This window comes from Poecile atricapillus, chromosome 9 (assembly GCF_030490865.1).
Source record: "Poecile atricapillus isolate bPoeAtr1 chromosome 9, bPoeAtr1.hap1, whole genome shotgun sequence".
Lineage (NCBI taxonomy): Eukaryota > Metazoa > Chordata > Aves > Passeriformes > Paridae > Poecile > Poecile atricapillus.
The window spans coordinates 7,120,164-7,147,328 of record NC_081257.1 but is presented as its reverse complement, the minus strand read 5'-3'; the positions used below and the strand labels follow the sequence as shown (position 1 = coordinate 7,147,328).

General features: G+C 42.0%; 2 protein-coding genes across 3 annotated transcripts in view; one reads left to right on the top strand and one right to left on the bottom strand.

Annotated features, from left to right (window-relative positions):
* IPPK (inositol-pentakisphosphate 2-kinase) overlaps positions 1-16,227 on the top strand; it is a 29,988-nt gene extending 13,761 nt beyond the window's left edge. The window contains exons 3-13 of the mRNA XM_058844631.1: positions 3,409-3,504; positions 4,278-4,344; positions 5,888-6,009; positions 6,408-6,497; positions 7,090-7,148; positions 7,521-7,593; positions 8,670-8,949; positions 10,160-10,310; positions 11,342-11,444; positions 11,920-11,999; positions 13,000-16,227. Of these exons, the coding sequence (XP_058700614.1) occupies positions 3,409-3,504; positions 4,278-4,344; positions 5,888-6,009; positions 6,408-6,497; positions 7,090-7,148; positions 7,521-7,593; positions 8,670-8,949; positions 10,160-10,310; positions 11,342-11,444; positions 11,920-11,999; positions 13,000-13,225 (1,347 nt within the window). The 3' untranslated portion in view covers positions 13,226-16,227. The remainder of the gene's footprint in view (positions 1-3,408; positions 3,505-4,277; positions 4,345-5,887; positions 6,010-6,407; positions 6,498-7,089; positions 7,149-7,520; positions 7,594-8,669; positions 8,950-10,159; positions 10,311-11,341; positions 11,445-11,919; positions 12,000-12,999) is intronic.
* Positions 16,228-16,233: 6 nt separating this feature from the next.
* CENPP (centromere protein P) overlaps positions 16,234-27,165 on the bottom strand; it is a 111,638-nt gene continuing 100,706 nt past the window's right edge. For both annotated transcript variants that reach the window (XM_058844638.1, XM_058844639.1), the window contains exons 8-10: positions 18,089-18,168; positions 16,623-16,714; positions 16,234-16,371 (exon numbers count right to left, since the gene is read on the bottom strand). In XM_058844638.1, coding sequence (XP_058700621.1) covers positions 16,253-16,371; positions 16,623-16,714; positions 18,089-18,168 — 291 coding nt within the window. In that variant the 3' untranslated portion in view covers positions 16,234-16,252. The remainder of the gene's footprint in view (positions 16,372-16,622; positions 16,715-18,088; positions 18,169-27,165) is intronic.

Below are 27,165 nucleotides of genomic sequence, written 5' to 3'. Positions count from 1 at the left end.
CAGTGTAAATGTTCTATATCCATCTGTGGGAGCACAGGGATGATGAGGAAGAAAGGAGTTTTCCTGCCTCTAGCCAGGTGGGACAGAACAGGAACTGCACAGAACTGCTGCCATGGTCAAGGTCTGCTGTTGACCACCTGTTCAGGAGCTAAAAAACCATGGAATCCAAAGAAACACATGAAATGTTCACAGAATACCCTTTGTCAGTGGGTGATTTTAGTGTCCTGTCTGTTACAAAAAGAACGTGGCAGGACACAATCTCCCAGTTTCTTCAGTGGTACAATAAGGTTTTCCCTTTTTGAGAAGGAGCTGAAGTGAGTTACTTTAGATTTCTTTTAACAAGGATAAAAAATGATCAAAAACAAAAGGTGGAACATAAACACAGTGTTCCAAGGAAGAAGAATAAGAAGAGGGAGCACAAGGTTCAAATTCTTTCATTTCCTCAACCTTGAGAGGAGTCTTTAGGATATGTTACCTGAGAGATACTGGGAATGGCTTGAGTTACAGCAGCTCCTGAACCACAGCTTTGTGAGGTAGTGAGAGGTTGTTCTGATGAGGGAAATACAAAAAGCACTGGGGCTCTACTGAGAACTGGTGTGTGTACTTAATTTTAGGAAAAAAGAAACAAGAATGAATGTAAACATCTAGAAAAGGCATTTCATTGCTTTAAATCAGGAAGATGAATGTGAAAGGTATTCAGTTTAACAAGGGACAAGGGAGAAGTTGCTGAAGTAGACGAAGACAAAATTAGAGAACACAGTATATGTATGAGTTTTTTGATGATATTTCTGCTACTGTTTAACTTGAAAAAAGGTCTGGTAAAACCAAAGTATGATTCAAGTTGATTTTTGAGCTGCTGAAATTGGTAGGATTTCAAAAATGTATCTTGTGCTTCTGTAGTAGCCCAAGATAATAATGTTTAGTGTCAACGAGAACAGTGATGAGTCACTGCATCACAATAAAGGAAACGGTGCTTATCTCAATTTCTAGTATAGCAGGAGAGGACTAGACCACAACTTTATGTAAAAAGTCAGTTTGTTGCAGTCAGAACACTGAGTACCTGCCTCTTTCCCTTTTAATTTTATTTTATTTCAAGTTCAAAGAGATTGTTGCATAGTAATTGTTTTTAACAAATTGCCAAAGTATGAGAAAGTCACAAAGAAAGGCAGGAAGTGACTTTTCAGTTACCCACCACAGCACTGAGGCTGGGCATAGACTTTCCAGTGTTGCATTTTGAGGAGAGCTGGCTCCAGTGTTCTGCATTTGCCTTGCATTGGGAGTGTGTGGACTTTGTGACACACAATTCCCTCTAAACAGAAGGTTTTGTAATTTGAATATATTTACTTATTCTGGTGATTGATTTTTTTAAAGGGACATTTTTTCTTGGAGCAGAGCAGAGTAAATATTTTATCATCAGATCAGTAAACAAATCCCAAAGAGTCAGAGTTTTGGGATGAACTTGCACATAGCAACGACAGGGAAAATGTTTTTTATAGGAGTAATCTGTCTTCCTGACTTAAGCAAAATGAGTTAGGCTCTGAAGTGTTCTGTGTGCCTGACATCACAGGTCATCCAAGGTAAACAACGCTGAAGGAAGCAGTTCAAGTAAAATATTTTCTAGTAATACACACAGTGAAATTCAGATGTGAACAAATAGGTCTCAGTCTTTTCTGCTTAACTCCCTTGGGAAAGGTAAAAAAGCCTATATGCTGCTTTGTATTTTCAATTATCTGTTTAATTATGAATTTGGGATTAGATAATCCATTAGTTGAAAAAGGTGATATTACTGTGAATTGTAACCTTATTGTTATGATTGAAAAATACTCAATAATGTAACTGCAGGACTTGCATTGCTTGACTAGAAAATCAAGTGTCAGGCCTTATGGAGTGCTTTTAATTAATTGCATGTTGCTATTTTAGTATATGATCTTCTTCATGAAAGAATTTTAAAAAAAGTTATTGATAAAGCCTATTTGAGTTTTGGTGAATGAGCTGGCAGTAGTGAGTTTTCATCTTAGTGGTTTTTGATGTTAAAAAGTGATGTTCAAATAGCCTGTTAATTGTTCTGTGTTTTTTTGGTTTGTTTGTTTGTTTAATTTAGATACATCAAATATACTTTTTCTTAAAGGATGTTTTAAGCTTTATTTATAATTTCATGGTTGTATTGATATTAACCCAGTGAGTCTTTCCATGCAGTAAAAGTCACAGCAGTAAATTTTTATGAAATGCCTGTTTCTCATTCTGTGAGTCTGTATATATGTTAAAGAACCCCAGCCAAACAAAACACAAACCTGTGGGTGCTGTCCACATCAGCAAACCAGGTCAGAACGATCTGTAAATGGCAATTAGCTGAGAGTTCTGTTACTGATGAGATGATGTAATGTTCCTTCTCACCATTCAGGATTTGTATAAGTTAAAGAAGGATCTTTGTTGTCATTTGTGATTAGTGCTAGATGTGGTCTTTCCTCCTTTCTCTAGGCTATGCCGGTGTCTGGGTGTTGTCCCCTAGTATTTTGTTTCCTCTTACTCTGCTCTGTTTATATTTTCTTTTCTTCTGCTCTTGTTTTTCCTCTTTGATTTGCTAGTATGTACCCAAGTGTTGCACTTTCTTTTCCTCCACTTAATCTTCTTGTGAGGTTTTAATTGGGATGTATGTGTGTGTGTTGTAAAAAGACAGAGTAGCTTTCAGGTTGTCTGTTGTAACAATAATATCCCTTGCAGAGAAGCAGAGTGTGCTGCGAATGGGGTGAGGTTGCTGTAAAGTTCTTTTGCTCCCTCCTCAACAAGCAGGAGTCTGTCCAAGTCTGACTGTGCAGTTGTCCCTGTCCTGCTTCCACTACTCATGGAGCTTCCTTTCTAGCTTTTGGCATCTTGTCTTGTAGGAGACCTTTCCTTATGAAATTACAGAATATCACATTAGAGTAAGATTTTTCAGCGTCTGGGGTAGGATTTGGGACAGGTCTGTACCTGTTCATGCTGAGGTTTGGAGCACGGCTCAGTCTTTTTAGCCATTCTCTTCCCAATCTCCATTATGTGTTTTGTAACATTCCAAGCCTCTTCTGCACTGCAGCTGTTGGGTGCCTCTTTGGACTGCTGGGGTTCTCTGAGCTGTTTTAAGAAAAATGGTCAGAGTAGGTCTTGAGCAGTCTCCTCTTATTCCACCTTTGTCCCTTTCTCTCTCCTTTTTCCCCTGAAACCAAAGAAGAATCATCTTTTCTGACTATTTTTCTGCTTGTCCCAGCCCCTGAGGTGGCACTAGGGAAACAAATTTCATGTGTGATGTCTGTTTGACTTCAGTCAGTGTGCAGCAATTAAGTTATTTGTTAAATCACTGACCAGGATGTATGTGTGTTCTGGAGTGTTGCTATCATTATTTTGGAGTTCAGTTATTACATTTCTGTCTTCCAGACTCCAGAGGAAATACTACATCATCTGCAAAACATTGTAGACTTCGGAAAACATGTGATGAAGCAGTTCTTCGGGGAGAACTATGTTCACCATGGGGTAAGTGATTTGTTCTTAAAATAAATGGCCTAGGCATTGTAAACACTGAAGTGTTTGGGGGAACACTGAGTGCCAGTGAAAGGAACTAACAGGGTTTGCAAGATACACACATGAAGCATTTGGATGCAAACAGGGATCCTGTTCTGTGCTGATGAGGTGATTGGATTATACTCAGTGGTTTGGTTATTTCAAGGTACTGATGAAAAAGCGTGGTCATTTCTTTGCTCAGTCTAAGGCAAGAGGGGGATGTGTGTGAGAGATTTTTAGACTAACTGCAAAACAAGGGGAGAAACCTGGTTCATATAAACTGTTGAGGTTTCTGTGCAGTCAGAGGTCACCTTTTCCCTTGCTCTATTATTCAGGGCAGCCAGGTCTTGTTCACTGAACATCAGATGAGTGAAAAAGTTACAGCTTCACCTGGAACTTGAGTTACACAGTTCTGCCTTGGAAGGGTGGAATGTGAGACATGGGACTTTTTCCATTTGTGGGAAGAACAAAATGATGCAGGTTCCTTCACACACATTAAATTTGCACTGAAAATGCTCTTTGTCACACGTTTATTGAAATTAGTCCTTGGTTTTTATAGAGGACCAGGTGTTGCATGTGATTGCAGGTACAGGTGTTCACAGACAGTGAATCAGAGGGAGAAGCTGCTGACTGCATACTTCAGTGTACTTTGTGTAACCCACTGAACTTTGCTGTTCCATTTCAAGACTCCTAAACTGGGTATTAATTTTTGTATTAAATGTTTTCTTTTTTTTTTCCCCCAATAGGAAATTATTCAACTGCCTTTAGACTTTGTAAGACAGCTGTGTTTGAAAATCCAGCCAGAGAGGCCAGGTAAGTAAGGCCAGGGATGTGATTAGAAAGGGGCTTCCTCAAGCTGTAAAGTACTTTGCTTTGTTCTAAAGTAAAAAAAAAAATCGTGCTACAGAATATAAGGAAACTTTTTTTAATATTTAGACAATGATAAGTTGAAAATTTGTTGTGGGAAAAAATGGGTTGTGTTCTTGAATTTAAAGTGATAGCTCTAAAATAGGCAAAGAGATTGCCCCTTGTATTGTCTTATGTTCCCATTCCTGAGAATGGCCAGAAACTCCTGCTTTAGTAAAACTCCTTGCAGATAAATAGTGTTAAATCAAAATACTGTAGTCAAGTGCTTTGATGCCTTTGATCCAGGAAAAAAAAAGGAATTAATTTACGTATAGCGAGCATGGGACACTCCATTGTTGATTTTTCCTCACCTGTTTGAGAAGCAGTTCCACAGTGCCAGGATCCGGTGAGGGAAGTTAGTAGTGTCTAATAAAAGTTAGAAAATCAGTGATGCTCTGGTGGAAGTGAATAATAGAATTTAGTTTTATTTCTCAAAGTTAAACTTGGTGTGCCCACAGCTGTTGGGGATTGAAATGTGGTTGTGGGGAAGTGTCCAGGTGCTTCACAACAGTGAATCTCACTGTCCATTTTTAACAGGGATTCTTTTTAGTGTTACCCTTCACATAAGCCTGTGTAACATGCAAAGGAACTTCTCTAATACTTCAGATTTTTGTGCCTTTCTGATTTGGCAAGTGGCTTTCAGCTGTGAAGGTGTGAAGGATGTACTTTTGCTTAAATTTAGAAAAAGAAAACAAACCTCAACATTTTGTTGGAGACAGAAGGCTTCTTGCTCATCCTGGTGAAGCAGTATGGCATGACAGGCTGGTGCCTGAGGCTTTGGTTTCTCAGATTTATTTTTTCTATGGCAATATATTTTTCGGAGTGGGCATTTTTCTTAGCAGTGGAAACTGTAACAGGAACGTGTGTTTTGTGTGTCTGTTTAGTAACAGGTACTTGAAAATCTGGAGGTGTGTGCTCTTGTTAACTCTGAACTACAATCTCACAGACCTTCCTGTGCCCCAAAGGATGCACATGGAGAGAGGTTATTCAAAGGATTTTATTCAGAATGCCTCTTAGGTTTATGCTGTTCCTGGCGGTTTTCAGATCCTTTTGACTCAGCTGAGGGATGGTAGGTCATGCGTAGTAGGCAAAGGGGAGATCACATCTTTGAACAAATACATTAGTGAGTCACTTTACCTATTGTTAGCCAATCCATTCCCTTGCTGTTTCAAGCCTCACCTTTCTTGGGGTCAGCTGTGGGCTGGTCATTAGCATCAGCTCTTGGGACACTCTGTGTGTCTGGGACAGTTTTGAGGAAACTGAAACCAGGCGTTGATAATGGGGAGGGCAACTTTGTGCAAGTGCATAATTGGCTAAAGCTGATAAACCGCATCTCCTGTCCTTCCATGCTTGTTCCCACGCCCCACCTGGTGAACGAGACGGCTCCAGAGCAAACAAATAGCCTAGAGCTGATTTCCCTGTTGGTGTTGTTTGTCCCCTGCTGTCCCAGAGTGTCGCTGTGACAAGGACATGGACACGCTGAGCGGTTACGCGATGTGCCTTCCCAACCTGACGCGGCTGCAGACTTTCCGCTTCGCCGAGCACCGGCCCATCCTCTGCATTGAGATCAAGGTGTGCACGGGGGCAGAGCCTCAGGGGAAAAAGGGGGTTGTTTGCATTCTTTAACTACACACTGGCCCCAGCAGCTCCCAAGGAATGCAGAAGTGGGGGAAGGCAGAGCTCACTGCTTTCACTGTGACCCACAGGAGGAAACAGACCCCTCCCTCTTCCAATTCCCAGTCTTTGAAACTTGGGAAACTCCCGGGTATTACTAAGCTTTTCTGTAGGCCACAGCAGTTTTCCATGTCTTTATTCTTTAAAATAATAGAGAATGATTCAGCTTTTAAGTGCTGAATTTTTTATAATTTTTAAAAATTTTCCTTTAACTGGAAAGATTTACATATTGTATACCTTTATATTTCTGTAGAGAGAGCCATCTGTATTTATGATCTTTTTTTTGTTTGTTTTAGCCAAAGTGTGGCTTCATTCCTTTTTCCAGCCATGTTTCACAGGAGATAAAGCACAAGGTGTGTCGTTACTGTATGCATCAGCATCTAAAGGTAATTATTAAGTCACCCTGCTTTCCTTTGGCTGTGCTATGCTTTATTTGCTGTTCCAGGCTTGCTTTCCTGTTGAAACTTGCTCAAATCTCTGATATGACTAAAGCTGGTAGGAGGATACACAGCTGAGTCCCAGGGTGTGAATTTGTTTAGTGAGAGATGGAACAAGTTCTGTGGGAAGCTGGAAGCAAACAAATATAATATCAGCCTTTGGGGACTATGAATGCTATGATTGGGTCAACTCTGGTGTGGAACTTCCTTCCCAGATCAGCTCACCAAGTGCATTCTGTGACTTACAACAAACAGCACGTAACAGGCACGGAGTTCATGGACTCTGTTTGCCGTGACTCTGGAGTGATGTGACTGTGACTCCCTGGGATTTAATGTGACCTTTCTCCCTTGTGACTGCAGTTGGAGTGATTCGTGTTAAAAAAGACAGGGAACACCCACGGTGGTCATGAATTTTGTGTTCAAAGTGGTTTAAATGTCCTGACCTCTGAAGGCAGGATGTCAATGCCACACACCTGGCTGTTAAAATGGGAGAGCAGCTGTTCCAGCTGTGGGTAACAGCAGTGCTCTGGGTTTTCCACAGGTAGCCAACGGAAAATGGAAGCGACCAAGTAAATATTGCCCGTTGGATCTCTTCTCAGGGTAAGGATTCTTTGCTCCCCCCACCCTCCCCCCCAAAAAAAACCCAAAACAACAAAAAACCTGCATTACAGATTTCTTGCTTGGATTACTTTGTCTTTCACTGAGGTATTATGCATGATCAATGCTGGCTTCTCTGGACCTTTACAGTGATTATATCTGGTGCTATCTCTCTCTTTACACTATCTCAGCAATCAGAGCTGCCTTTCGCAGCATAGCATCGCACCCAAGAGCTGTTAAGTGCACTCAGATCTGAAGTTCACTTTGCCTTTGTCATGACCTCAGTGTGAGTAATGTGCTCAGTGCATGTGCTCACAGGTGTGAACATCCAAAGGCTGTGATAAAACATTCTTGGCTTTATTTTGTTTTCCCTAGAAATAAACAAAGAATGCACTTTGCTTTGAAGAGCTTACTACAAGAGGCACAGAACAACTTGAAAATATTTAAGGTAAACAGTTAAGTCTCTGCTTGCTTCCTTCAAACTTACCTATCAGACCATCACTGTTGGACCCCATCAAGAAAGGAAATGGGAAAGTTCTTAGTTAGGTTTTAGGTAAGGACAGAGATTAATTTCTCAGAATTCAGACTCAGAATATCCTGAGTTAAAAGGCCCCATGGGGATTGTCAAAACTCAGCTCCTGGCCCTGCACAGGACACCCCAAGAACCCCAGCCTGTGGCTGAGAGCATTTTCCAAATGGTCCTGAAGCTCTGGCAGCCTTGGGGTGGTGACTGTTCCCTGGGGAATGGATTTGTGGGAAAGAATCACCGAGGAAGAAAAGGACTCATGAGGTGACCAAAATTTTAAAACTTTGTGCTGCTTCAGGAATAAGAAAATGGAGAACTTGGCACCTTGCTGCAAATACTTTGTTTTAGATTCCTGTTAGGACACTGACACAGGCCCAAGGCAAAGCAGGCCTCACTGAGGAAGGAAAAAGTGGCATTCCATGGCATTCGTGAAGGAAAAAAATGAAGCAGACTGATGATTTTTGGAGATTTTCAGATTAATTCTAGGAAACAAGATTCTTTCAATTTATTTCCAATATTAAATCAACTATTTGAATTATTTAAACCTCTATGAGCTGCCCTCTTTTTGTACTAGTACAGCTATCACATCTTTTCTGTCCCCTTTCACAACCTTCCCTGTGCCAGTCTGGGCTGGTAAAAGAAGGGTGTTTCACACGCTGCTTTTTCACTCCTGACATTGTTCAGAAAGAAGTGGCAGGTAAATGTGCCAAGTATCATTCACCTGTATTGTTCTGATTCCTTACAGGTCATTAAGTTGGGAAAGTAGCACTTGATTTAAACAGTGGCTTTGGTTCTCATTTGGAGGTTGTTACCTGTAGGTTCTGGTTAAACTTAAGAGGGCAAATTTTAAGAGATTGGGAATGTTGTGTGTCTGTGCAGATTGTTAAGGTAATAACACTTTTCTATGCTTAAAATATTGAACCTGATCCCTGCAGTAGCTCAGCATTAATACTTGACTTCCTGATGTGCCTAAAGAATTCTTTTTCTCCATGTTGCAGAATGGGGAACTAATTTATGGCTGTAAGGATGACCAGGACTGTGTCTCGGACTGGAACGAACTTGCTCGTCACTTAAAACCTTTCTTTTTCCCTTCCAACGGGCTGGTCAGTGGCCCCCACTGCACAAGGACAATTGTGAAGGAATTAATCCACGTGATAACCATGGCGCTACTGAGTAGCACTGACACCTGCAGGGCAGGTGACATGAAGACAGTTCCCATTTCACAAGGGAGAAGCTACTGTGAAGCAAGTGCTTTTAATAAGGAGCTAGTAAGAAATGGTAAGGGATAATATTGTAAAAACTGTCCATAATTTAGTGTTCATGGAATCCCACAATGGTGTGGGTTAGAAGGGATCTTCAGAAGCCACCTAGTCCAGCCCCCTGCCATGGGCAGGAACACTTCCCACCAGAGCAGGTTTCTCAGAGCCTTGTCTGATGTAGCAATTCAGATCTTTGTCTCTTGGTTATAAATACTGATATGAGAATGGAAACGGGAATTCTGGTGGCATTTAAAAAAAGCTCTAAGCTGCGTAGCTGCCAGATAATTGTTAATAAAATGTGATGTTGTAGTGAGCACTTACAGCACTGTATCTAATGACAGGGGTAAAAATAAATTCAGGAGGGGGTAGAGGAAAAATGGAAGAAAACAGCAGTTTGAGCTGATAACAATCATAGTTACTCCAAAGGAGTGGGGAATTTTTATGTTGTATGTGAAGTTGGGCTGCTTTGGTTGGTTTATTACACCACCTGTACTTTGCCTTTCTCTGTTCCTCCTGTCAGCCCTCACCAGGGCACAGCTGATGTTCTTTTCTTCAGCTGCTCTTCTGGTAGAGAGAGGCCTGAATACTAGAGGGAAAAAGAATGGGAAGTGAGAGCTGGAAAACTGAAAATGATGTTAATTCCTCAGTACATGAGTTCTGTAAAGGTCTAATTATTCAAGATGGCTGCCAGTTATCCTAATTACACAAACAGCACATTTCTAACTCTGCTTTTGAGGAAGACCTTTTTCACTGCCTATGGTTTGTTGTAGTGCTGGAGAAAGAGCTGTCTTAGAGAAATTATAACAAATACAGTTCTTGATACTGTATAAAAAAAGACCCCAGAGCTGAAATACTAAATTACTTTCTGTCAGCAGTTGATATTGTTCAAAGTGAATTTGTGGTAGCTTCAAATTCAGATGAGAAATTTTTTCTTGTGGACTCAAAATGAGTAGATTATAGTAGATGTGGGTGTGCTTTGGTGTTTGGTTTTTTTTTAGGTAGATTGTAGAGTTAAATACCAGGTGTTTATTCTGGAGAACAAGATGAGCTGTTTAAATGTGCAGGTCAGTTACCTGCACCTTGCACTTTTGTTTGGAAACTGAAGTGTTTTGAGGTTTCCCCCTACCTGTGACTGGACAAAAAGTATTTGGGACTTTTAAACAAGCACCTGTAATGGCAAATTGAAGCTAAGACTTGTCTGCCTTATTTTAAAATGCATTTTCTTCTAGGTAAACATAAATTGGAAAGCTCTGGTTTACCGAGGGGTTGTCTCCTTTATAAAACCCTTCAGGCTCAGATGCTTGACATGCTGGATATTGAAGGACTCTATCCTTTGTACAGTAGAGTTGAACAGTACTTGGAGGAATTTCCTGAGGAGAGGTAAGATTTGATGGCTTTTCTTTCCAGTCCTGAGGAACCAGGACTGCAGGGAGGTGTGAATGCACTGTTATGTTGTACAACTGTCCTTCATGGCACTGCATATTCCAAATTTCTAACTGAACTCCAGCTGATGCTGGTCACTTTGGCCTGAATTTTTAAGTAATGATTATGGAAAGTTCAATTAGGCTAAGAGAGGAAAACACACTCTTACTACTGCTGGTTGTGTATTTGCAGAAAGGTACAGAGAAATGGGTGGATTATCTTGTCCATAGTACCTGCAGAGCTGGGAATGTCTGCAGGGATAATAATGCAGTGATGAATGCAAGCTGCTGTGTTTTTTTCCTCAAATAAGGCTTATTGGTGTAATAATAATTGCTCCAAGCAGCCTTCAGTGGTGTGCTGTTCCTCTCCTGTGCTCACATGAGGGCACTCTGGCTTCACTCAGGAGCTGCTGCTGCTTGTGCAGTTACACAGGAAACAAAGCACTGGAAAATGATCTGTGGGGGATTTGTGTGGGACCGACACCCCTGGGAGGGTTCAGCTTCTCAGCAGGGGCACAGCTGTTCAAAGGGGGAAGGAAGGAGCCCAGGACACCCTCCATTAGCACATGGAGCGCTGTCAGATACGCCTTTGCCTGCAGATTATACTTTTTATATATAAAATAGTATAATATACATATAAAAATATGTATCTTATATATGTATTTCAGTAAGGCTTCTGGAGCTCTTTTAGACAGCTACAAATTTTGAAACTTACCCATTTTTTTGCAAAAAACCTATAACTTTGCAGTGATACAGAGATGGCAGTGTAAGAATGAGTTATGTTTATAAAACCCCACACGACCTAGATCCTAAGCAGCAGCAAATCTTGAGTGGTCTAACAGGCACTGTTGTAATGTTGGTTGGCAGTGGGTTAATACATTTATCAGAGTTGTTGGGTTCTCATCAGAGTGCCTGGGCTGCTGAGGAAAGATCACACTGAAAACCAGAACATATTTTGGCTGTCTTGTAAATCTTTTAACATTTATTTAGAAGTACATTACAGATAGATGGACCTTACAATGAAGCATTTTATGAGAAGCTGCTGGACCTTTCCCTGGAAGATGATGGGACAGTGGCATTTGCATTAACAAAGGTACTTTAACTTCTTGAGGTTGTTTGGTCTGTCAGTGTTAATTAACCTCTGTCTCACTGAAAGGGGTGGATAATGGATGGATAACACTGCTGGCTTGTCAGGGTCTGCACAGTTCAAGGTCTTCATTGTGTCAGGGTGTGTCTTTATAGCAGAAACAGTTAAAAACAAGCTTGTAGCATCAGTTCCTGAGAGAAAAATAAAACTGCTTATTTGATTTTTAGACTGATGAAGCATTTGCAGGAACTGGTGCTGTTTGGCCTTTAGGAATGTGATCTGTAGGAAATAAACATGATTCTTATACAGGATGCAAAAGCACCTGCTCCTGCCAACCTTCTGTTACAGAGAGAATTTCCAGCTCTTAAAGTGCCAACATACCAATACAGGGAGTGCAGTGCTGCTTTTTGTAAGGAACAGGAAGCTTTACTCAGGTAAACACCAATCTAAGAGAAAATGTGTGTTATTTTCTATTGCATAGGTGCAGCAGTACAGAATAGCAATGACTGCTAAAGACTGCTCCATCATGATTGCCCTTTCCCCCTGCCTGCAAGATGAATGGTAAGGGCTGCCTGTACCTGCTTTGGAATGGCTCAAATTGTTTGGAAATTGGGATGTTTGTACTGTTCAGGCAATTCAATTGCTTAAAAAAAGTGTGGGGTGGGGGGGTGGGGTGTGTGTCCAAAGTGCTGTGAGCATTTTAGTGTAGTTCTGATTTAAGACATTTATGACCAATGCCTCTTTCTGAAGAGTTTTAAGTTGATCAAAAGGATCAACATTTTATATTTATTCCCTTCTTAAACTTGGAATTGACTGCTCATAGTAGCTTTGGAGGGTTTTTAGTAGGAACAATTTTTCTGCCTTGGTGTTCTCATAGGAGAGATTTTCAAACGGAGTTGCCTTTAATGGCCTAGTTAGAATAAAACCAAGACAATAATCAAGAGGTGACAGCTTTGGCTGTCAGGCAGGAGGCTCTGCCACAATATTATCCCTTTTGGCTTGTGTCAGCAGTGCTAATCTGTTCTTCTGCAGGGGGCTTTGCTTCACCAGAGCCCTTTTATTTTTAGAGAATGCTGTTTGCTGCATTTGTCCTGCAGTTCTCCAGTGAAGTGTTAGTGATGGACATGACTTGTTCAATGGCTGACTTCAAACTCCTCCATCCCTTAGCATGCCTGGACAGCAATACTAAATGTTTTATTACCTTGAACCTAAGTAGGAGTTGCAGTCCCTTTTCTGCTGTTGCTGGTTAATAAGGCTGTTGCTTTGTAAGCACCACCTAGGAACAGCTTAGATTTACTAAATGCAGTAAGTGGGAGTAATGTTTGACTTCAGCTGTGTGGAAGCTGAAAGGAAAATGAAAGGAAGAGGTGCCAGCAAGGTCCCATCAGGACTGGTAAAGCTGGAGCTATAGTTTCCCAAGTGCTACATTAGCTGCAGTTTATTTTCTTGGGCTCCTACAAAAGTTCTAAGATAAACATTAGAGTCACTTCTGTAAAGGGACACATAAATTAAAAATACTGGTTTCAATGACTCAGATGCGCAATGTGGTTTTATTTTCCAGCTCTGAGCAAAGACCTGTGGTACTGACATCCAAATCCAGATTCACCTTCTCTGTTTCTGTGCTGGACCTGGACCTGAAGCCCTATGAAAGCATCCCCCACCAGTACAAACTTGATGGTGAAATAGTCAACTATTACCTGAAGAATGTACAGGCCAAAGAGGACCCAGTTATGTCCAACCTCTTCAAGGAGAATGAAGACTGCACATTAGTTCTCCATAAAGTGTAACCATTCCCGTAAGGTTATTTTTATTCAAACAGAGGAGAAAGTGAAAGATTATTGGAATACAGTTATGGTGATTCTTTTTTCTTTTATATTGTGTTCAGTGCATTTTTCAGCTGTGAATGTTTTTGCTTTATGAAATGATTTCTAATGGGTAATGCCTTCTCAGAGACCTGGGATAGCAGTAAGCCACACGTTTGCTAGATAACCTTAATGAATGTATTTAATGTGACAGAACAGGTAATGTGCCATACCTTGGAACTAGAGGACAGATCAAATTAATACAAAGTCTACTTCCTTAGAATTGAAAGAGCACAGAATTAAAGGTTTCCTGAAATATTGCACTAACTTAGAAAGCCTAATTACTAACAAGAGAATTGCCTTGGAGCCTGTGCTTTGAGTCTCCCTCATCCCTACTAAAGGAGGGAGTGCTCTGGCAAAACCTATACAACACTTTAGCATTAATCCACTGAAAATACAACCATGCAGTGGCTGATCTGTGGAACTGCCCTGGCACTGCAGAACATTTAAGTACTAATGCATGGACTAGGAACACCAGGCTGCCTCCAGAAGCTGTGTGATCACCTTGTATCTACCTAAAGCTTCTGAAACGAAGTGCAAAGGTTAAGGTAAACAACCCTGAGTTTTACATAATAGTTGTGCTTAACTCACCTGCCATGCTGATTTTTATTGTTTCTGTATCTTATATGCTGCTATTGGAGGTGAAACCAATTGCTCTTGCCTAATTTAGATTGAGCTATAAGAAGAATATGTTCTGAGTTTTACAGATCATTTCAGGTCTTTCAGATAGTGTCAAACACTGGCACTCTTACACTGATGCCTCACACACTGCGTAGCATGAGCAGCTGCCTTCAGTCTCTTTTGCTTTAAATGGCACAGGGAAAAGGTGACAGAATCCCATTTTCTTTCCTGCAGCTGCAGTGGGTCAGTCTTGTGCCAGGGTGAGCTTGTGTCAGTGCTGCATATGAGCAGTGCTCTGTGCAGCTGAAAGCTGGGGAGGTGATGCAGTAAAGTCATCCTTGGGGAAAATCCTGAGCTGGAACTGAAGGGTATGGCCAAACCTGAGGGTAGAGTGAGAAAATCTGCAGCTCCTTTTCCCTCAAGGATAACACCCCCCGGAATGGTGCAGAGATGCTCCTCTAGCCCCAGTGAACAGCTCTTACCTGGATACAGCCTGTGTTTACCAGTAATGGTGTTCAGGGTCATGTATCTTAACTCCTAAAAACAGATTTATATTGGGACCTCAGTGTAACCTTTGAATTGTTCCACTTTATCTGAAATTCAAAAATAGGATCCCCTCTACCTTGGCACAATTCAAGGAAGAAATGTGAAACACAGAGCCACCACTACCCCTGTGCCAGAGACCGGAGCTGGCAGTGCTGGCATCCAGTGCCAGGAGCCCTTGTGGGGCAGGGCCTGAGATTTGAGACTACAACAGTGCAATGAGCTGGCAGTGGGAATAACCCCTTCTTCCCAAAGAAAACCTGGAGGGAGAGAGTTACTTCTAAATCTAGAAACCCTCCAGCTATTAGAAAGAGGAGGAAGGAAGGACCCTGCACAGCTGGGAAGTTTCCAGGTTTTTATGCTGTAACTTTACACATATTTCATATGCAAACAGCAGTCTCTGTGCTGAGCAAACAGTTTTGTTTTCAGGCAAGGAGGAGGGAGCTAAAGATGAACTGAACTAAAGGTTACACAAAACCAACCCAACCAGTTCCATGTCAGTGGAGAAGAAGGAATGAATTTTGCCTGTGTACTGGATTCCAAACTTAAAATGAGCCTGCCTTATCTAACAAGAGAGTTCCATTGATCAGAACCCAATCTCTGGTGTTGCTCAGCTGTTGAGTCTGGCAGAAACCAGGCTCTGGTCTGTCAGTTTTTCCTAATCTACCGTAACAGTGAGAGATCATTTCAGTGATCAAACACTGGATGATTACATTTATGGGATTAGAAACATAGTGTTGCTTTAGTTCAGATTTCTCCACCTCTTTTCCCAGTGCTGCATGGAGTGGGCAGTTGTGCTGCCGGGGGCTCCAGCAGCTCTGGCCTTGGAAAGGAGGGCTCTTATCACATGAGAGCCCAGAGCTGTGGGTTTGGGCTCTTGGTTCCAGGAACTGTTCCTCCCCACCTGAAAAGTTCCTGACTTCCAGTCACATTGCTTTGGTTGGGGTGCAGTGCTAGTGCAGAGCAGGAGCTCCTGGAAACACTGAGAGTTCCCAGATGGGCTCATGGCACATCTGATAGAAAGGAAGGGAGAGGCAAGCCATTGGTCTGATTTGTTTTGTGTCTTCAGGGATGAATGTGTGAAAGGTGATGCTTGGCTAATGTGTTACCATAATTTCCTCATGAAGTCAGAAATGCAAAGGAGGTGCTGCAGAGGGCAGGAGGTGACTCACCTGTTCCCAGGGGTGTCATGGGCCTCTCTGGGTTAGATTAACGCTGTTTCAACACTCACCTTGTGGAACAAAGTTACTTCATACAGTTACCTTTGGGTTTTTTAGCATTGTATGTCTTTCAAATCTTCAAATTGTCTTCTTCCACCCTAATTTAATGAGTAAACTATTTAACTCTTTGTTCTAGGAGTCTCTTACTGTTCTCTTGTCATTTTAAAATCACTGTACTTTAACAGAGCTGTGAAATGAAATGGATTTTTATGGACTTGATTTTGACAGTGCATGATCTTTTAACAATTTCCAGGTATCTAGAAAATGTTAAGAAGATAAACCACTCTGGTACATTGATGATTCAGAAAGATAAATTTATAATGAAATCACTCTGTACATGTAACTATTTTATTTGGCATTTTTGTATTTAAATGGCTGTATTTATTTTCATGTCATGACAATTTATATATAACGTGCCATAATTGTACAGATAGCATGTTTTATGAGTATGGTTTCTAAATGGAAAATAACTTAATGTTTATATTCAATAAAATTATAGACTGTGTAACACAATATCTTAATTAAAACTACTTTTGAAATTGCTGCCTGGTGTAAGTAATGCTGGCATTCATTTTTCTGAGCCCACCACTTTGATCAGGTTCTCGATGGCTGCCTCGATCCCGAAGAGCCGAAGCGCGCTCCGGAACCTGCCAGGGATGCTCTCCACACTCATCCTCTGCTCCAGGACTGCAGGACAAACAGAGCAGTGCAGGTTATTTTCCAGGAGTTGCAGCAGTGCTGACAGCAGGTGGGTAAAAGCAGGAGGATAGCTGCAGGGTTTGTGAGCCCTTGGAGATTACACAGGAGCTGAAGTATAGCTGCTGCTGCTGCTGCTGCATTGGGGTGGGTTTGTCTGGTTGGGCTCGGGGAGCTGGAGTTCCATGGCCAAAACCAGGGCCTGGCAGCTCAGGAACAGTCCCTGAAGTGACTGAGGTTACCTTGCTTTGGTGCCTTGGGCAGGAGGTCCAGGACAGGTGTCGTGGTCCCTTCTTTATCAAGACGGATCTTCCAGACAATCATCAATTCAAACCTGTACAAGGTGCACAGGAAAGGCAGTTCAGGTTAACCAGGTGCTGTCTTTGAGGTTCCTCCAAAGCAGAAAGTGCAGCAGGCATGAGGCTCCACCTTGTACTCTGCACCAACATTCACCTCATGTAATTCAGGAACACATCAATCCAATGACAAGGAAGGGTTCTGGCTACAGCCAGATTTGCTCAGTGCAGTAAAAGTGAGAGGAAAGCAAAGGAGAGCACTGAGTGTCCCCTGGTTCTATCCCTCATGTAATACCTACTCTCAGGATCAGGTGCTGAGAACAGGAAACTTGTTTCAGAAGTTTTTGCATGAATGGTGATGTGCTGGGCTTGGCATAAGGGCTGCCCTGCTATTCATGGCCTTTTTAGACTGATGGCAGGTAGACATCTGTCCAAGGCCTACATTCCTGCAATTCTTTGCTTTTAATTAAAAAGGGAAATAGAGCCTAACACCATCATTACTTCTTCAGGAATAGCATTGGTGGTTGTGCAAGGCCAGTCACAGCTTTCAGTGGGACGAGATCACTGCACCATCCCCAGGGAACAGTGAGGCAGGAGCAGAGTCCAGAACAACATCTACAGCAGAGCTTCTGCTTTACAACTCCCTTTGCTCCCTCCAGCCCTCAACTCCCTTACTGGAGGTAAGGCTTTCCTAATCCAAAGCTGGTCTGCACAGCAAGTCAGTGTGAGGACTGAAGGTCTCTTTCTCAGTGGTGTTCAACCCATCATGACTCTAAGAGCTTCTTTCCAATGTGATTCATCAGCCTTTTGCCACTTCATTTTTACAAATCCTTTGTGAATTTGTGCACAGCTTGTTCTGGCATTTTGCAAACAAATTTCTATGGCAGGCTGTTTTCTACCAAGCCACTGAAACACTTCTATATTCCAGTGTTTCATGACTGGTTGAGAGGGAATGAGGGTAATGGAATTGGCACCAGAGGAGAAACTGTAAAATAAAGCAAGTTCTTCCCCATCTGGGATAGCCAAAGGACAATTCATTCCTGCATCTCTAAGATAAAGCATTTAGTTTTATAAGGCAAGTCTGGCTGAATGAAACAGCATCATCTGTAAGGGTTGCTAGTTCTACACACAAACATAATGAAGGGAGCTGAGTCTTATTTCCATATAAACTAAAGCATGTCAAAGCAAAGTCTAACAGGAGAAGGGAACAGTCTGGTCCCATCACAAAATAGTTACTTTTCATGCCCCTTACAGAATTTTTGACAGTGACAGTTACACCATCTTACATTTAACTGTAAGGATTTTTTTTTTCCCCCTGCTGAAAATCCCACATGAGAGATGGAACATCTCTCACAGGAAGGCCTGTGCAACCCCTCACCTGTGTAAATACAGAAATGCATTTATTGGCTTACCCAGATATTTTGGGGTTCTTTAGAATGATAAAATCTCCCAGCAGTCCTTCTGGAAGGCTCACAATGTCAGGATACTTGGCCTGTGAACAAAAATGTTCAATTGGTTCATTAAAACCACAGATTAAGGTGGTTCCTACCCAGTGCTCCCCAGTCACCGTGGATTGCACTAAGTTAAGACTAACAATACTTTCTGAAATTCTGACTTGTTGGTTTCTTTTTTTTTTGAGATTCTTACATAAAACCCAGGAAACCTTGAAAAAACATTTATATTTTAACTAAGTTCATTAATTGGATTAATAACATCTTATAATTATATAATAATTATCACCCTGTCACCCCCCTGCCTCTGTGAGGGATGACACGTCACTGGTACGCTCTGGCTTGAGATGGACACCAAGCTCCACACAAGGCTTTGAAAGAGCAATTAAGGCAATGAGATACCAAAATAACCAATGTTAGCAAAATATGGGACAACAGCAACATGATCAAATGTAAAAATACTGGCTCATATTAAAATTCCATGTTTCTGGGAATTATTTTCAGTTCCCACAATGTGCAAAGGTTGATGGTTGCTCCATTGCTTTGTTAGTCAATCTGATGTGATCGACGTGCCTTGTGAAAGCCCCAGAACTTCAGAGCTATTTCAAAAGCATGTGAAAGAACTCATGGCTCTGTATGGATCCTGCAGGTGCCAGGTTCCCCAGAGAATGAGGGGATGCACAGACACCCAGCACCAAGGAATAGCATCCAGCAGGGACGTGCTGCTGGAAAAGGAAGTGGAATGGAGCCACAGACTCCAGGGCTGTGCCCTGCTTGTCCTGCCTCGTGTGCTGGACACAAAGCTGTGTTCCAAACCTTGCAGTTTATAAAGTGTGAAAAGTCTCCCAGCCTGAATCATTCCACAGAGCTCCCAGTACAAGCAGCAGGTCTTATGGAAAAGGACAGGAGAGCTCAGCTTTGAGCAGCACTGGAGAAAATGAGTTTGGTTTTATGGGATTACGCCTCATCTGGCAGAGCAAAATTGCTACCAGATGTGACCTTGCTCTGGTTTAGGAATTTCTGACAAACTGAAGGGGGGCTGTGCAGGATGCCAAATGACATAAAACACATGGAATTTGCTCATTTTAATTTCTACCCAGTATCCAGCACTGTATTTACTGTGAGGATAACAACCATGATCTATCCTGGGAACACAGACACAGAAGGGAGGACACTGAGCAGAGCAGTTACAGTGTTAGAAGTGTGGCTGATCAAAGGTCACTCATCTGGCAGAGCAGGGATCCTCTTCCAGCTTTACTCCCTGTGGAATTATGCCCCTCTGATAACAAAACAAGTTTTCCAGGCTTTCCTCCTCAATAACCCATGCCTGATTTCCATTATCAGCCTCTCCTTGCCTGGTGTCAGAGGCCAGGGAGGACTGAGCGAGCCTTCAGCTCCAGGCTGTAGATACTGGGAATGCAGGATTAGCTTCTACCTGGAACTCAGCTGGGGCATCCCTCATTTACAAGGGATCCCGAGTATCCCATAGCTAAACACTGAGTCACACTGCATCTGCCCATACCCAGACATTTGGGATCCACCAGAGAAAATAGATCAGAGGAACCAGGTAAGAGTTACAATTGCCAAAACTGAAATGCTCCCAGGGCTGTCTCAGGAGTTCCTCTGCAGCTGCCACGATGGACACATTACCCCCTGTAAATATCCTGTGTGTGGGGTATTTATGTTCTACGGAAGCCAGAGGCAACTCAAGGAAATCCAGTGTATGATTTTCTGTGGAAAAGCTTCCCTGTACCTGGGAGAGGGAGCCCCGGTGAGTTCTGCACACAGCGAGGGCCGTTCTGTGCCTTCCCTCAGTGCCGGGGCTCTGGCAACCAACCTGAGTGCTGTGAGAAGCCAATCCTGTGCGAAATTCACAGGATTTGGGATAAAATCCAGCTTTGCAGCGGGAAAGGTCATATTTTAGCTATCCACAAAACACACAAAACCACAAATACCTACATCCCTGTTTGCTATAACCCGAGCCCTGGCAGCGGCTTGAGGCAGCCCCGGCCCAGATCCGTGCGAGGATCCTGGCTGCCATTCCCACCTTCCACCAATGCCCAGTGGGAGCAGGAAGCAAAACTACCACACCCAGCATCAAGCAGCAGCCTTAAACACTGACAATTCCAGGAATGAACTCTGGGAAATGCAGTCACACAATCTGCCTCTAATATTCCACACAGAAAATACAGGTTCTGAATCCCACAGTTAAAATGTGGCAGGTGACTGGACAACGAGGCACAGGGATGAGCACGGACAGATCCCCAATTCTAAACGCTCTGTGGGTACCACATTACCACCTCATCTTCTCTGCTGAGCAACTTTTTCCTTGAGGAAAAGCAAAGCTGACCAAGCAAACCAGAGTAGCAGGATGAGCTGAGCCACTGAAAGGTCTCTTGGGAAAGTCAGGAACTCCTGAGGGATCTTGTAAACCAGACCCAAGGCAAGGGAAAGAGATCCCATCAAAGGCATGATAGCAGATGGGAAGGATCAGCTACAACTGCATTAAGCAAAACCTGACTTTAATCAAGAAATATCTTTCCTCAGATGACTTTTAAATGTCAGCTTATGATCAAAACCAAAAGTCCAAGCTATTATTACTCCTAGACGGAAATCGTTTTTCCAGCTCCTTCAGGAGTCCAAGCAGGGAATCTTATGGGAACTTTTGTCTCAAACAGAATTGTCTCAAACCACAAAGGGACCGTGGTGATGGAATGCACAGCTTTCCCCTGCTCCCATGACAGATTTTACACACACGTGGAGCCATCCCAGGGAATACACTTGTAGCAGCTATTTCTCAACAAAATATATTATTCTGCAGCTGTTTAAAGCTGCATTGCAATTTTATGCACACAAAATCTCTGCTAAGGAAAATGTTCTAAATGTGTTCAGCTTAAGAGCTGTAGCTGCAAATGCAAAGCAAAATTGGCAAGGGAGATGCCAGATAAAAGCAGATAAATTTGCTTCTGTCCCACTTAGCAAGAAAACACACGACTGCTCCCAGCTGGAACAGGTCCCTTTTACTGCTAATTCTGAACTTGCTGTTCTGGAAGAAGGACATATATAAAGAGTTATGGTATCATGAGCTCTCCTATAGGGAGAAGCAATTTCTAAATCTGCCCAGGAGGCTCCACTTGGGCTCTGATTTGGGTGATTTCTCTGTATGGTTTGCTCAGCTAAGGCCACGTTATCATCCACTGAAATCATACACGGTTGGGAGCACCAAGACCTCAAATCCCAACACTGACATAACACCAGTAATTTTTTAAATGAATTTCACTAAAGCAATAAAGGCACATTTAGAAAGTGGAAGTTTCTCATTTTGTGCAACTAAAGGAACTATAACCAAGAACAGATAATAATGCACTTTCACCCTTCAACTAAATTACACCCCATAGAAACACTGCATTTTCAGAATGGATTTATGAAGCTTCACCACTCATAATTAAGTCTCAGAATAAATACAGCTCCCGTCTTCCCATCATGAGGGGAAGTTCCTCAAGCAAACCAGTCCTGCTGGTGATCCCTGTGATGCCAATCACCCAAACCTCCGGCGCCAGCAGAACCAAGAGCGAGAAGAACATGAGAACAAAGTGGTTTTGTCTAAAATGATAAAGTGGTTTTGTCCCCGTGGCAGTCCCAGCCCACCCCCCATTCTCAGTCCTCTGCTTTAAAATTAAAATCACAAGTGACACAACAGCACTCAAGTCTCACTTTTTAGAAGAGGAAAGGAGAATTTTGGGAGCAGATTTGAGGGCCTATAAGAAAGTCTGACAATGGCAAATAGTGACAGGAAAACAGGGAATATCTTCCCACTGACAGAAACCAGGGATAGATGGGATATTGGGAAGGAGTTGTTCCCTGTGAGGATGGGGAGGCCCTGGCACAGGTGCCCAGAGCAGCTGTGGCTGCCCCTGGATCCCTGGAAGTGCCCAAGGCCAGGTTGGATGGGCTTGGAGCAGCCTGGGATAGTGGGATGAGATGATCTTTAAAGGTCCCTTCCAACCCCAGCCATCCTGGGATTTTATAAATAACAGTTTGAATGTCATCCTGGACAGGGCAAATCCTTGCAAAGATTTACCAGAATCTCTCCCAAGCTCAGGACATGCCTGGCTCCCTCCTGTAACACAGGCACAGCTGGTTGTTTACTTGGATAAAAAGTGCTCTGCACCCACCTGGTTTCAGACCAGGCCTTTTTATCAGCCCAGATCTGTGACTGATGCCTTTGCTAAGATTCCATCTTGCAGCTTCCTCTTGTAGATCAGTCAATGTTCTGCACAAGTACCTGAAGCCACTGACCACCAGCCCCAAATCCAGGGGCCATTACTCATTGCCAGTGAAATCTCTCTGTTTTGTTCTTTCTTTCCTTTTCTCTTCCCTTGATTACAGCTTCTCTTTTTTGGCCCCTGCTCTATTTTCACTGCCACTTATTCTCCTCCTTCCATATTTCCATAACATTATTATTTTTTGTGCGTGACTCAGCCATGAGTCTACATGATTCAGTTTGTCACTATGCTCACAATGTGACCAATAATTTTCCATAATTTTTGTATTTTCCTAATTGGATCTAGGCTGTAGGTCTACAGAAGAGCCAACCCAGCATAACCAAGTACACAAAATTCCGTGTCTCATTTCCTTTCAATATCACTTTGTCATATGGCAACCATGTGTTTATCTGCAACTTAATTACAGCAGACTGAGAATAAATTAAAATATGTACTGGAGGTTTATTTTTGTGAGAAAAAATAGAATTAAATGAACACAAAACCTCAGGAAGAACAGGAAGGGGTAGATCATAAACAGGGAACACAGAGGCTGCAGATACTTTTTCTTCACTTTTTTCTTGCTGGGCAAAAGACAAATCTTCTCTCCAGTACTTCTCTTTAAAATGATCAAGGTAAAAGATCTTCACTAGTTCATGAATGTTTTAAGCCCCACATTCTTCTAGCTTAAAATTCTTGGGGTATTTTTTGCATTTTATTCAACTTTTAAAATACACTAAGTTGGCTGTGGAGCCACCTTCCGGCCCAGCTCCAAGCCCAGGGCACAGGAACTCACTGGGATGTTGTGGGAGAGCACTGTCACTGCCCCGTGACATTTATTTTGGTGGAAATACGCAGAAAACCAGCAGAGCTCAGCACTTCTGTTCTTCCTCCACAACTTCACCGACATATTAGTTCTCATTCTATTGTACATTGAGTCCCCTGCCCTCCCTCTGCAGCTAGGTATAATTACATATTTCTTGATGATAAACTTTACAAATGGCACTGTGTGGAAGTCAGCAGAGATGTCTAATTTAGCAAGGGATGATGAGCAGCCAAGGACAATACAGAGATGAAAAATTATGGAAGGAAAAAAAGATGTCATATTGCAGAGCAGCATGAAGTATCAACAATTCGGGAAGAAAGAATCGTGAGCCAAATTTTTAATAATCTGAAGGAAGCAGACTGCAGGAAAGGCATTTTTAGGAGAGAAATTAAGCCAAGTTTGTGTTTTCTTCCATTACAACAGAAGTAAGAGACCTCATGGATCTTTATTTTTTTCTGTATAGAAGTTGCTGCAAGATTCTCTCTAAGCCTTTTTGATATCTTAAGAAAAGGATCCAGAATTGCATAAAGAATTTGGATTTGAAATACCCCAGAAAAGTTGATTATCAAATGTGGCCCAACTTGCTTTTGTACAGTTTACATTATCAAGCTCATCCAGACAGTACAATTTAAACATCATCTAAATAAAAGCATCTGAATTTAGTTAATGACTTGGCTCTAATGCTGTGTTAGTTTTTTCCTAAGTAGGCAGATTAATTTTAAAAATAAACTGTAGGACACAATGAAGAGCATCTAGTTCATCTAAATTACCTCATTTACTTTTAAAAGGGTGTGATTAAAAAAAGTTTTTAGACAAGGTACTCAGCTTATGTTCATCATTTACTGCTGTGGTTTTTAAATCTTTCTCAAAGGTCTGAAGACTTATTTGCTTCAATGTGGGCAAATTTATCTTACTTGGAAAAGACAGGCATATCCATAGATCCACCTGGACCATCCAAAATACCATTTTCATTTCTCACCAAGAGTTATAAACTGATAGAGAGGTCAATCACTTAGAGCAAACTGAACCACAGCAGAGGGGGTTTGGCCAAAATCTGTCCCATCTCCCTGTGCTGTCCTGCTGGTGTCCTAAGGAGCAGCTGTGCCCTGACCTTCACTGCACACCAGTCACAAAGGAGGAACCTGGGCTGCCACAAAACAACCCAAAAACCTCCTGTGGGACTTGCACTCAAACAAAGCTGTGCTCCAGTTTTAGCTCCACCCAGATTTGGTATCAGTGACAAATTGGCAAGTCCACAGCACAACTCCTCCTGAGTGTGTACAAGAATCACTCACCCAGCCTCCAGAAGAATCAGATTTTTCCTTAAACATACACAGGTATGTCCATGTGCATCCTCCTTTCACAAAAACCTCTGCAGTATTTCTATTATTCTTCCTATATTTTTCCTATTCTTCCTTCTATTGAGCTTTATAAAAAGTTTAACACCTGCATTAGATCAAAAGTGAAGCTTTACCTGTCGACCTGTATTTTCTATAAAACATACACTGTAGATACACTGAAATCTTTCCCACAAGACACCCATCCTCTTTTAATGGTTCTACAAAAAGCATTACATTTTGGACAGGCTCCACAGAAATTTGCCACCCAGTAGCTTTCATTTGTCTGGTTATTTACAGTTATCAGCTGCTCATGTGAAAATAAATATTAACATGCAGTGCTGAAGTGCCTGTTGCTACCAACAGGAGCAGGAATGGGTCCAGCTGAAAAGCTCTTGAAAGCTTTAAACCCATGGAATTCTTTTCATGTCGTGCCCAAATACAGCCCTTTAGATCTGGCTGTCAACAACAGGACATTTCAGATTTCCAAACACATCCTTAGCGCAAACAAGAAGGACACAGTAAATATTCTTGAGAAGACACAAACATCTGCAAGAAGAGATTCACCAATTTATAATTATTGTATGTGTGAGAGTGTAAAGTGGCAATCCACTGGTAAATAACAGGCTTGCAAAATTGGTCAACTATCCTCAAACTTTGATCTACTCAACGACTTCCACAAGAAAGCTGCAAAACCTCCCCAAAAAACCAAAATAGAAGCAAAAATAAGGAACACTGAAAACATGTAGCACTATATATGTGCAAACTTTGCTATACTTTTGACCAAATCTCTCACAACAAGTTGGATTTTGACTCAAATATCTGTGTACTGGCGAGTAGAAAAGAATTTAGGGCAGCAAGGAGAATTCTTTAGTGTATCCAGGAGGAGAAATCACAGGCAGCTGCCAGGCAAAAACATCTCCTTATGCTCTACTTTATTTGGTTTATAAAGGCCAAAGTTGCACTGCCCAGGAATGTTGTGTGATGCGTGTGGATAAATATTTGTTTTATTGCTTAGGTACTGCAACAACACAAAGAGCACTGCTAATACCAACAGCAGCTGCCAGTGCAATTCATTCACTTTCAATGCAAACTTGAGGCATTTCATAATTTCAGTTTCAGTTGCTGGCCTTGCAGAAACATTTCAAAACTCTTGGTAACAATATCTTTAGTTCTGGTAGAAGCCCAGTTGAAAGGAAAGTAGTTAACACTAAAATTTTCTCTTTTTCCTTCAGTTTCCCAAGCAATCGGTTTAGTTCTCTTGTATTTTTAAAGCTTGAAAGAAGAAAAGTGACCCAAACATTCCTGTGTGCAAACATGGTGAATGTTTAAAGTTTTCTTTGTGTACTAAGCAGGAGATTTGTCCTCAAAGCTGTGGAATAATGCCTGCTGCAGCCTGGATCCTGGAGCACCAACCCTTCCCAGCCTTTCACACAGATGGATCTGAGGAAGGAGCCCTCAACCCTCTTGTGTAAAAAGAGTTGAAGAAAAAGGAAATTAAAGCAACAGACAAAAGGAAGATTTCCATTCCCAGAATTTAAATGTGGAGTTACCCCCAGCCCATATGAGGCTGTAACACTCAGGCTTCCATTCCCAAACCCAGGCTGAGTCCCACAGCAGGAACCAAAGACAATCCCATGGAAAAACTCGAGAAGACAGGCAAGCACCATAATGTTATTTAAAATGGAGTTCTGGGTTACTTCAATATTAATTTTTCCACCGTAGAAAGACCTCTGGATGACTCTTTCCAAACACACTGAGCTCTAACATCTGAGGCCTCCAGCATATTCTTCACCTTTGGCTTTTCCTATTTTTTCCCCTCCCTGTTTTGGACTCAGCTCCTGCATTTCTTGCAGCTGCCCCTGCCAGTGCAGAAGTAGCACTGTCTAGACTATGCACATACTTGTGCCTCCTAAAAACTCTTAAAATAATTCCAATTGTAGCTGTACAGCTCCTAGACCTCCAAAATCACATTTCTGATCTCTAGCATACCCTATGAATTCAGAATTATTGTCTAACTGTTCAGTCCTGATTAACTCACAGGATCATTCTTGCTAATTCCCATGAGACAAAAATACCATAACACTCAGTTAACCAAAATACTTGCTGTGAATGGACCTTATAAAATGTCCCAACTTGCTGAAACAAAATCAGTTTATTCCACCTTGGACAATTCATGTTGTGTAATAGAAGTAAAGGCCATGAAATACAGAAAAAGTAGCAAATAAAGAATAGAAAAATAGAATATCCGGAGTTGGAAGGGACCCACAGGGATCACTGATATCAAAGCCTGTGCAAGCATTTCCACAGGGATAGTCCAAGAGGGAAGCTGGGATTGTCAAGCACATGGGATGTGCTGGCACAACAGGAATTACAAGGGAATCCATCTCTGTCCCCAGCCCCAAACTTCTCATCTTGTATCATGAAAACAGAACTCAGTGTTTCAGAAATAACTCTTCTTCTTCTCCAGTCATTTGATGATTCCTCCAGTTCCCGAAGGAAAGGGAACACACAGCATTTAATGTGAAGAACAGAAAAAATCATAATAAAAATGTAAATTGGCAAAGTCTGTCTGATCCTGGGAAAAACCCAAACCACGCCAATGTTCTCCTT